General features: G+C 39.8%; 1 protein-coding gene across 4 annotated transcripts in view; it reads right to left on the bottom strand.

The window, feature by feature from the left end:
* Nucleotides 1-12,037, bottom strand: part of LOC110962021 (microtubule cross-linking factor 1) — a 99,586-nt gene that overhangs the window by 26,359 nt on the left and 61,190 nt on the right. For all 4 annotated transcript variants that reach the window (XM_051952953.1, XM_051952954.1, XM_051952956.1 and 1 more), the window contains 3 exons: nt 11,242-11,466; nt 7,209-7,373; nt 3,837-4,004 (listed from right to left, as the gene is read on the bottom strand). In XM_051952953.1, coding sequence (XP_051808913.1) covers nt 3,837-4,004; nt 7,209-7,373; nt 11,242-11,466 — 558 coding nt within the window. The remainder of the gene's footprint in view (nt 1-3,836; nt 4,005-7,208; nt 7,374-11,241; nt 11,467-12,037) is intronic.

Below are 12,037 nucleotides of genomic sequence, written 5' to 3'. Positions count from 1 at the left end.
TGCCAAATATTGGAATCGGCCTCAATAAATCCATACCAATCGGACCCTACTACATGTTGGCCCTCTGGTCGGAAATTTGAATGCAAAAAAAAAACAAGACAGAACAGTTGACCGACATCCAGTAATATTCACACTCTGCAGGAAGGAGTTTTCTTTTCACTGAAGCACTTCCAGCTTAAAGTCCCACATTAAAGCAAAGCATGCGTTAGTCTGAGACTCTAGCATGAACCTTTAAAGCTGTTTAATAAACAGCGTACGTGCAGATAGATATTCTCTTCTTTCTTCAGTCGTGATTAATTTAGATTAAAAAGAAAGATATGTAATTGCGATTAATCTAAATTAATCCACAGCAACAGTGAGCCTAATCTGATTAAAATTTGAATCATTTGACAGCACTAATACATAAATATATGCTCATTTTCTCCTATACTATATATACATGTGTATTATTATTATTATTAATATTTAGGTTCATATATATACATAATTTGTATCTATATTTTTTCTTTTGTTTTTTTAATGCTTTATTTTGCTCACTTGTTTTCTATATTCGGGTCTTACAGGGTTAATATCCTCTGACTGAACGCTGAGGGTCGAGATGTGAGGCTTTATAAATATAGCGGTTATTTAGGACTTAAACCGGAGCGTGAAACATGAGGCTGTGTGACATTAATATCTGCTCACAGTGATTGAAATAAATAATCGCTGCTTATGTCCACCTATAAATACTCAGGTGAGGGTAATTTTCAGTTCTCTTCTGCTCTGCTGGGCGGCGTAATGAATAATATTTCTAAGTCTTAATCAGAACGAAGCGGAGCGGAGCGAGTAAAGAGCTCAGCGTTGAGTTATCAGAGCGCTGTAAGTGCATTAGTTCTCAGCGACCTCTGCTCTGTGGAAGGACTGAACCATGTAAGAGTTTCACAGATTAAAAGCAGCAGAGGTAAAAAGATAATCTTCCATTTATTACTCAAACTTCTTAATTGGTTCCCGGAGCTGCAGTTTTCTTTTCGCCAGATAAAGCTGAGAGGCGATGCAGCTCCGACAGCGTGGGTTTGAGGTTTTATATCCCAACAAAGGAAGAACATATTCAGGATCAAAAAACTGACTGCAAGCACAGACACAACAGACAATGATACCGCCACCACCGTGCCCATAAAACACACTTTATCTAAGCTTTTATTAGCATCTCACCTATAGAAACTTAAAGTCAAGTGCAAGAGTTTATAATTAGCTTTCACTATATCTCCAATGAAGTCTGACCTGTTTTCTAAAAATTTAAACCTGAAGTAATTGTTTTTCTGCCCACTTGGGGGCATCAAAAACAACCTATGAACACAATATTGACATATAATCCCCATATAAGTTAGCAAACAGTTGCTCATTTGCACATTGTTCAGTTTCAGCCAACAGATAAAATGTTAGTCCAATATCCACCTTGTTTTTAGCGCTGTATTTGGTCTCCACCTACTTCTGAAGGACATATCTGCACTGTTGTTGAAGAAAAGTAATGTTTCAAATACATCTCACTTGTCTTTCTACTTTTTTGAAGGCTTCTGGAACATCTAAACACCATCCACTGACCAATGGAACCAATGAATGTCACTAACGCCAACACTGTCCAGTGAATCCAACCTAAATCTAGATGTTTCAGCATCTGATCAGTCTTTAAACTCATGGTTCTGCTCTTTAAACTTGCCTTTGTGGACTCAGACTGTGTTCAGCTCGGTCCCTGTTTGTTTGCTTGGTGTGAGTTCATTAAAACCATAAATTTCCCGGCTGTCAGGGCAGGGTGTTAACGTCCTACAATGTTGTAAATGCTGTTATAGAAGAGCGCTGTGGGTGTGAACACTGCCAGGAGGACAAATTTCAATATCTCTGATGCTGACACCAAAATCAACAATCTGCCGCCTTTTGTAGAAAACAACCATCAGCTCTCTGCTGTAATGATATCAGATGAGTTGTTCCTAATCTGCAAAGTATTTACACTCCTATTAAGATTACACAAGCTGTCTGGAGACGGGCACGTCGAACCATCAGGCACAATGCTGAATTAATTAGTTTGCACAGCGACAGAATATACCCATTATGCGGCGCCAAGTGAGTGATTCATCATGATTTTCTTGGACGCTGTCCTTCCTCTTTTCATTTAAACCGAAGGCTGATGATGAATTGAGTTTTGTCCGTTTGTTTGTCAGATGTAATATGGATTAAGATCCAGTTTAAGGTTATTATTCATTTCCCTTTAAAAATGACACGTGGAGCAACGATTAGACAGTCCCTCCAGGAATTCACGATGCTACGATCGCAACAGTTACCGCAGATTCAACCAGTCTCAGTGAATTCTTTGCGACTTTGCAATTTTGTCCAATCACTGCAACTTTTTCACAATTTTGGTCCGCCTCCTGTGAGTTCCACCAATCATAGCAGTCAAACGTAACGCACGTACGTCACCGATTTCACTTCCTGTTCCTGGTTTGAAGATGCAGACATGTCCCATTCTAACGTCTCTCATTTACCAACAAAAATTACTGCTAAAGACCATGAAAAACTATTCCCTGATGTTCTTCTCCAAAGCGGAGCTAAACTGTTTTCGAAAATCGTCGATCGACAAAACGCTTTTCTACTGCCAAACATATGAGGAGAATGGCTGAAAGGAGCGGAGCACAGATCAGACAGATCACCGTGATGGAAGCCGTTGCATCCAGACCTCTACCAGATCAGTACTAGACCAGTACCAGACCTCTACCAGATCAGTACTAGACCAGTACCAGACCTCTACCAGATGAGTACCAAACCTCTACCAGATCAGTACCAGACCTCTACCAGACCAGTACCAGACCTCTACCAGATCAGTATCAGACCTCTACCAGACCAGTACCAGACCTCTACCAGATCAGTACCAGACCTCTACCAGATCAGTACCAGACCTCTACCAGACCAGTACCAGACCTCTACCAGATCAGTATCAGACCTCTACCAGACCAGTACCAGACCTCTACCAGATCAGTACCAAACCTCTACCAGATCAGTACCAGACCTCTACCAGATCAGTACTAGACCTCTACCAGATCAGTATCAGACCTCTACCAGATCAGTACCAGACCTCTACCAGATCAGTATCAGACCTCTACCAGATCAGTATCAGACCTCTACCAGATCAGTACCAGACCTCTACCAGATCAGTACCAGACCTCTACCAGATCAGTACTAGACCTCTACCAGATCAGTATCAGACCTCTACCAGACCTCTACCAGATCAGTACCAGACCTCTACCAGATCAGTACCAAACCTCTACCAGACCTCTACCAGATCAGTATCAGACCTCTACCAGACCAGTACCAGACCTCTACCAGACCAGTACCAGACCAGAGAGAAACCAGCTGGACTTCTGACTGTTTTCTACTGAAGCTCATACAACTAAAATTTCGTGTAGGAAGAATGTTCTCATATCAAACATGTTCTAAAAGCTGAAAAAAAGAAACTTTTCAGCAATTGTCTCTGTCAGCAGCAGCTTCATCACACCAAAGACGCTTAAAACGTTGCAATTTCCTTCCAAACACTGCAATTTTTCGAAAAGCTGCCACGAATTCTGGCATTTTAGGGCTGCAACAATCTCAAAAAACGCCCACGAAATCCTGGAGGGACTGATTAGAGGTCAAAATGCAAAAACATTACTTCTTCTCCTTGTTACCAGTTTGCCCCGGGTATGATTTCACCCGTGCAGGAGGCAACATGTTTACTGTCGCCTCGCTGCTTACTGAAAGCCCCACCGGTTTTTTCCACACCAGATTGCGTCCTGTCCCTTTAAAGGTGGGTGCTGAGATGCCATCTGTACCTGAGCTACCTGGCACTTCATCTCTGCCCACTTGACCTCCCAGGCGGCCTTGTCGTTGGCGTAGGACTGCTGCAGTTGGCATCGCCGCGACTCCTCCTCCCGCAGCTCCTCCCGAAACTCCTCCAGCAGCGTCCTCAGGGCCTGCAGCACCCGCCGGTTCTCACCAAACTGCAGAACCACGAGAGAGAAAGCACACGATTGGGAAAATGTCGAGTCAACAGGCTCACATGTTCACAGCAGGTTCAGCAGGTTCTCTCTCTCTCTTATCATCTGGTTTTTATCTGCCGGTGTCCTGTACGTCTCTGTGAAGCACTCTGGGACGAACCTACTTTGTAAGTGCTTCATAAATCAATTTTACTTGACCGTCTCCATCCTGTTTCCTGTCTTGCTTTGCTCTTTTACCCTTGTCCCTTTAAAATATACATACAGCTCATATCTGCATGTCGATACGAGCCTGACCTTAAAATATCCTCTCTTTGATCGCCTAAAAACGATTTAAAATTCAGCTGGAGCTTCTCAGTAATGCAGTAATTAAAGCTGCAGAAGAAACTTTCTCCGTCTCAGATCTGGATTAGGTTTTTTTTAAAGCTTCAGGCTACATGAGCAGTGACATCCAGTGGAGCGAAGGGAAAAGAACAGCAGCTTTCCTGAGTTTTCTGCTCAGCCAGGAGCTGTGGAGAATCTGCAGGTTCCTGGCAGGAGGCCGTGAAGCAAAAACAGGAATCTGTGATCACCGACACCCTGGAAAAAACCCACTGCTGCAGAAACACGACATCAGTTTTATTTAAAAAATAAGAATAATAATATATATATATAAAAACCCAAAAATAGAATTAGAAAAGAAGACAGAAAAATAGAAATAGAAATAATAAATAAACCTTAATATAGAAGAAAATGAGCAAAAAACAGAAAAGTGTAAATATATATTCTTTTATTTTTAATTATCACTTGCTTCTTATTTATGTTTTCTGTATTCAGTGTTTGTTGTAGATATATTTTTTTGTTTTTGCTCATTTCTTTCAATATTTGTTATACACACACACACACACACACACACACACACACACACATTTCCTTATTTTTCAACAGATATATTTTTATTTATTCTTTTATTTCTTCCCCTTTATATTTACACATTTATTTCCCTACTTTTCAAAATTTTCAACAGATTTTTTTAATTTATTCTGTTTTTATTCCTCTTTCTATTTACACATTCATTTCCTTATTTTTTTTTAACAGATTTTATTTTATTTATTAAAAATTAAAAATTGCTCAGTTGCAGAGACAGGAATGGATCGAAAAATCAAAAATAGAGCTTCACTAATTTAAGGAATTTTAAATTTGCTATTCCAGATACATAAAGAAGCCCAAACCTTTTATGTGTGAAACCTCAGAAGCCTGTATTTGGGTTCTATATTTATAATTTTAAAGACAGGAATAGTGTTAATTGCTTGGTTTAATAATTTGTCTTCTAGGGTAATAAAAAAACATCATTTGGACACATTAAATCACTAAAAACACAGATTTTTCAGCTTTAAACTGTTTCAAAGAGGAAAGTTTTGTTCTTTAAAAGTGATAAAAGTTCACAATAACTCTGAGAAATGATCTCATCTGCAGAATTTCGGATATTTATACACTTAAGCACCTCAACAGTATCAGCCTTCAGCAGACTGAGCAGGACTGGATCAGGATTTGTCCCTCACCAGTCTGACTTCTTTACAGATTAATATGTTCTTAATGACTCTGGCTGCAGGACTTACCCTCCGCTGTGTGCAAACGCTGACTAAAGCAGGCCTCGTGCATAAAGATTCAGTCGGTCTGCTGGCTGGAAAAGCACCAGTGTCAGATCACTGTACAAACCATTTTCATGATGTCGGGGAAAAATCAAAACACGAGACAAAGTCGAGCACTTAGAGCTGCTTAATAATGCATCCCAGCCACAAACGCTCACTGAGAGGTCGAATGAAGGCAGATTTCTGTCCGGATAGAAACCCGAAAAACTCGTGAAACTGAGCCTCCATGTTTTCTAGCATAAAACTGGGCGTGCTCATGATAATTACTGTTATGTGGGTCAGAATTCCCATCTGCATACTGAAGCAAACAGCTCTGAGGAGCGGCTGCCAAACGGATGAAAACGTCTGAAATAAGAACGCCTGAAGCTGCAGGACGAACTCACAATAAACCCGTCTACTGGAGGAAACACAACTCTGTGTCTTCATACGGGATATTCAAGCGGTTTATCTGTTATATTTGTACATAATAATAATTCATTCTATTACAATTAACTGCACAATTCCACTATTTTTCACTGTAATTATTTTTAATTGTTTTAAAGAAAACTGTGTGTAATAAGGACTAAAAAATTGTAATTAATTAAAAATACTTGTATCTAAAATAATATCAAAGAAAAAAGTATACAACAAAGTACATACAGTGTAAAATATATGGTAAAGTAAATATTGACAAAAATGGTAAAAACTGTAAATAAGGCCTGTTTCAGCTATCTGTAATTTATATTTATATTTTTCTGTATAAATACTAATTAAATCTTTTACACTTAACTGTAAAATTTCACTAGTGTTCATTGTAATTAGTTTTAATTATTTTAAAGAATACTGTGTGTAATAAGGACGAGAAAATTGTAAATAATTAAAAATACTTATATCTAAAATAATATCAAAGAAGAAAGTATATAACAAAGTACATACAGTATAAAGTATATATTAAAGTAAATATTGACAAAAAATTGTAAAAAAAAAAAAATGTAAATAAGGCCTGTGTCAACTATCTGTAATTTCTATTTACATTTTTTTTCTGTGTAAATAATAATTAATTCTTTTACATTTACCTTTAAAATTACAGTTTTTAAACTGTAACTAAGTCGGCAAAAATCTAATTATTTTACAGATATTTGTCATCATGTGAGAGAAAAATGATTCCCATTAAGGACAGAAACATGGGAAATACATTTAACTGTTCATTTACAGAGTTTCCTTTCTTTAATTACCATCACATTTCTGTATTTCACCATTTTTAACATGTTTCTGCCATCCCTCCTGCACAGATTTTCATTTTTTTTACAGTGTACATTGATGGAAAACTCTTAAAATTTTACACAATCTCACATATTATCACAAAATATTTGTAGAAAAATTGTGTACGTGTTTCTGAAGGCGTGGCGGCATCAGACAGACACAAACAGATACAAATAAAATGTATTTATTTTTTGTTTACAAGAAAAACGAACAAAATAACATTCTAATAAAACTACCCAACACTCAAAAGTTGCTCTTTCTATGGAACCAATCAGTATTTCATGTCTTTTTTTGTAGGATTTGTTGAGCTGAGCATTGTGTGTGTTGATGCACTCGCCTGTCTGTGGGGCTGCAGGTGTCGGTCCGGTGAGGGCAGCGGGCCGACGGGTCCGGAGTCCATGACGTCTCCCGGAGTTTGCGGTAAACTCAGTCTGTCGTCCGATTCGCCCTCCGCCTGCTCCATGATCACCCCCAGCTCTGGGAAACCTTCCAGCTTCTCCAACTGGAACAGACGATAGAAAAACGAAAAGCTTCACTTCACGCACTCATCGTTTGTAGTTTAGAATAAACCAGTCGCTGTTAAATTGTGATTTCTTATGTAACTGGACTGTATCCCTAAAAATCCAGCTTCCCAAATCAGTTCCAGCTCCACAACTGTGAGGTCAAAAAGAGCAACGTTGGGTTTTGTGGATACAAAAGTACAGAAAGTCTCTTTATTCTTCTCATCAGGCCAAAAGAATTCAGCACTTTCACTTTTGCAGAAACAAAAGGGTCAATTATGGGCCTGTATTCCATATTTGTGCACTCCAAGTTGATTTAATGATGGTTTACTCTCATATTGTATCTTCAGTTGTGTAAATCCTGACTTCATTTCTTAGTTGGGTTGAAATCGGTCAGTGCATAGCAAAGTGAAATGCTGATTCTTAGCAGCTTTTTTGTTTTTAGTGAATGTTTGTTTAATTTCCAATTTTGTCAACAATCATATTTAGCATCACAAAAATATCATAATTCCACTGACAAAGCTCGGAACAATCACAGGCTGATGGACAAGAGCAAAAAGGATTCAAAAAGTCAAAGAGAACGTGGCTCAGATTGGTAAAATCCATTTCTTCACTCTGGACATCTTGATTTTTGGGGCTTTTCTTACATTAATTAAGCCTGTAACCCATATTTATGTGCTCAGATTGGATCTAGTCTTGGTTTCATGGTCATTTTTATGCTTTATTTGCAGTTGTGTAAACCTTTAGGTCGTCTATTGTTGGACTGTAATGGACCTGTGTATGTGAGGTATTGTGTAAACGAGGAGGAACTGCTTCTTCTTGGCAGCTTTTTGTTTGTAGTGCATAGTTAAATACAACCATTTAAATACAACCATTTCAGATTTCCTCTGCAATCATCTTTAGCATAAAAAATTATGGTAATTCCATCAACAAAGCTCAGAACAATCACAGACTGATGGAAAAAGTCCAAAACGTCGAATCAGGAATGAGTGAAACCAGCTCTTTCTTCACTCTGGACTTCTTTGGCTTTTGTTACGTTAACTAGGACCTAATGAGGATTTGATGTCCAAAGTTGTTTAAATAAATCCACTGGACTTTAAGAAAGTTCCTTGAAGACGTTTCACCTCTCATCCAAGAGGCTTCTTCAGTTCTGGTGGTGGTTGGTGTTGCCTCAGCTTTTAAACCTCTGTGAGGTGTGTCCAGGGCTATTATTCCAACGACCAATACCAAAACTCATCTGACTACTCAACGATGGTGGTTGTGAGTATCAGTGGGAGTCGTTGAAAAGTTTTGGTTTTGGTCGTTGGAATAATAGCCCTCACAGAGGTTTAAAAGCTGAGGCAACACCAACTACCACCAGAACTGAAGAAGCCTCTTGGATGAGAGGTGAAACGTCTTCAAGGAACTTTCTTAAAGTCCAGTGGATTGATTTAAACCTCTTTGGATAACCATGACCTGGAGGAATGAGAACCTGCACAGACACGATGATTTGATGCTATTTTTATTGGTAGTTATATGAGTCTTACGGTCATTTATTGTTGGTAGGATTGGATATCTACTCTAGATAACTCAATTTATTTAGTTTTTGTTGGGTTAACTACGACTCTGTCCCAAAAATATGGTATAATCCATCAACAAAGCTCAGCACAATCACAGACTAAAGGAGAATAAATTCCACCAGAGCGTTCGTTCCTGATGCTGAGTGGAGTAAATAACATCCTTACTGTCATGACTCAGTGATATCGATGTTATTGAACCTGGTCTAAAAATTCTCAGCTGCAGCTCCACCAAATCTGATGCAACAGAAATGAAGCTCAACGATGCTGCAGATATTTCAGTGGAACCAGACGGCCTCTTCACTGGACCTGCCAGACTCCGTAGCTTTAGAGAAATGGCAGCAGGTTGTGATTTAATAACAGATAGAGGTTAGTACCGGCACCTCTAAAGAGACACGCTCACATATTCTGACAAAGCAAAGTTAGACAGAGAGGTTTCCTGGAAGGTTCACTGTGAAAACGCCGTCCTTCCTCCACTCTGAAATGACAAACACGATAACGTCTCCGTATGATAAAGAGGTAGATGCAGAAGTTGAGGCTTCAGAAGTTTCTTATCTCAGCGTTCAGAGTCCTGACTGTGATTCGTACATGAGAGAAGGTTGGCCCAGTTAAAAGAACTCCTTACAGCAGATCTACAAAACCCTTCTAGGAAAACAGCCTTTATTTTCTCTGCGTCACCCTTTCACAAGATCTAAGGAGGAGATTCACTCCAGAATGGTTAAAAGTCGTCTTTCCACTCTGGATTCTTTGATTTCTTTGGCTTTTGTGGGGTTAACTCGGCCCGTATACCATATTTCTGTTCTCACATTGTATTTATTGATGGTTTAATGCTAATTTATACATTATATTTGCATTTTAAGTCCCAATTTCATTATTAGTTGGATTTTAATTGTCCTGTGTTTATGGGAGGAACTGCTAGCGCATGTTTTGATCATTTCAGATTACTGCTGCTCATGTTTAGCATCAGATTAATGAGCTAATTCCACCAACAAAGACAATCAGAAATGGATTTAAAATGTGCAGCAAGGTTTCCAAAAGTCTACAATATCTCCTTGAACTGCTGCAGATATATAAAATTATTTCATTTATATTTTATGCAAATTTTTTTCTATACTTGGGTATGTATATAGATGTGTATATTATATCTTCTCCTTTTTACCTGCTTCCTAAACACCTGAAAGGCCTCCTTTTATTCCACTGACTGTCAGGCTTTCTGCACAGGCGGTTAAATAAACCTGACAGTTGAAGGTTCTGCTGGGATTCAAGGTCGAGTCGAGCAGAAGGACGATAAACATCCAGCAAAGGGCCGCTCAGTGCTGCACCATCTGGAAGCACAAATTAGGTTTCAGAGCCGAGCGCTGCTGAGTCAGGACCCAGAAATTCAATTTAGTCAAAACTACGGTCGAGAATCATAGAAAAAGCACTCGCTCCGAGATGAATGTGGCATAAAGAGACTTCTCCTCTTCTGTAAGTCGCTGTCACTGATGAATATCACACAAAAACAAAGGGACAGCGTGTTTATGACGAGTACAATGATAGAGTGGTCAGAAGAAACAGAAAGAACGGAGCAGAAATCACTGAAACTCGAGCTCCATTGATGGAAAAAAGAGCCGGACTGCTTAGTGATCTATTCGGATACCAAAATGAATATTTTTGGGGGGGGGGGGTGTTGTGGAGACGGCCCGAATACTCATTCGTCTGGTCTCCCGGGTCCAAATTTTGCCTTCGTTTTGTCTTCAGTTAAACTGAAGAATTCCCAAACAGCGGAGGTCTTCAGCATCTTGTCTTGTGTTTATGCAACAAAGTGAAGCGTGACGTCAGAGTCGGCAGCAACCCGGACATTCAGGTGGTGGTAAGAAACATGAATGGAGGAGCCGAGATGAGCCGAACACGACGGGATGAGCCGAAGTGGGTTGAAGGCGAAGGGAAGAGACGAGCTCTGAACATTCCTATTTTCCTCTGGTGGGAGGAGGGGGTGATCACATAGACATTTGTGTATATGTTTATGTGATCACACGATGGGATGAGCCGATGTGGGCCGAAGGCAGAGGGAAGACAGTAACGCTGCATATTCTTTCCGCGTCTGACCGGGGGGGGGGGGGGGGGGGGGGGGGAGGTAATTCGGATACCAAAATTAATATCCAGATACCGCCGTAGCGAACGAATATTCGGATATTCGGGATATTCGGGTCCAGCCCTACCCTCTCCACGTGGTAATCCTGTAAAATTCCTTAAAGCTGTGAATAATCACCAGCGAGGGGAAGCAGACAGCTCTATAAAGTATAGCTCTATGCTCACGTCTGAAGCCTCTCACCTCTGGATGCCCCGTCTCCTCTCCCGGCTCGTCCTTCCTCCCCAGCCTCCAGTGCATGAGGATCCACCTGAGCTTCATGTAGAAGATGACGGTGTTTCTTCTGAAGAGTCGGACTTCCTGCTGCAGCGCCGCTCTCTCCTGAGGCCACGGCGCCTCCAGGCTCTGGAGGCCCTGCAGCTCCAGACCTTCACGCTGAGCTTCCAGACGCAGACGCTCGTCCTCCTGCTGCAGGAAACACAGAAGGGTTCAGGTCAAAGCTGTCATATTCAGTTACCTCTGTGGACATTTTAGTTGCAGCTGCAGAGACTTATGAGCAACGTCTGATGTGTCATAATTTCACAAATAAATACATTTAATAATCAGGTTTAGAGCCCAAAATGTCAGAAATAATAGAACATGTAGATTAAAATTCACCAAAACCAACAAAGAGATATTCCAGTTTTAAAGATAACTAGTCTGAGACAAAAAAGAGACAAAGAAAGTAACCAAACAACAAAAAAATGGACAAACGAAAAAAAAACTCGACAAAAAACAAGAAACAGAATGACAAAAAAGTAGACAAACACCATGAGCGAGACAAAAAGGAAACCAATCGACAAAAACGGGACAAAAACATGAGATAAGCAACAAACGTCTGACAAAAAAAGACAAATGGAAACAGAACGAGAAGCAAAAGGACAAAAGTCAGACAAATAAAAGACCAAAAACAACACAAAATATTACAAAAAGGAGACAGCGAGAAAAAAAGTGCAAAAGGGTGAAACAAAACGACACACAAAATGAATAAAGCAAAACA

The sequence above is a fragment of the Acanthochromis polyacanthus genome, chromosome 9, assembly GCF_021347895.1.
Source record: "Acanthochromis polyacanthus isolate Apoly-LR-REF ecotype Palm Island chromosome 9, KAUST_Apoly_ChrSc, whole genome shotgun sequence".
Taxonomy (NCBI): Eukaryota; Metazoa; Chordata; class Actinopteri; family Pomacentridae; genus Acanthochromis; species Acanthochromis polyacanthus.
Note: the sequence above shows the minus strand (reverse complement) of the source record. Positions and strands in the feature narration are given on the sequence as shown.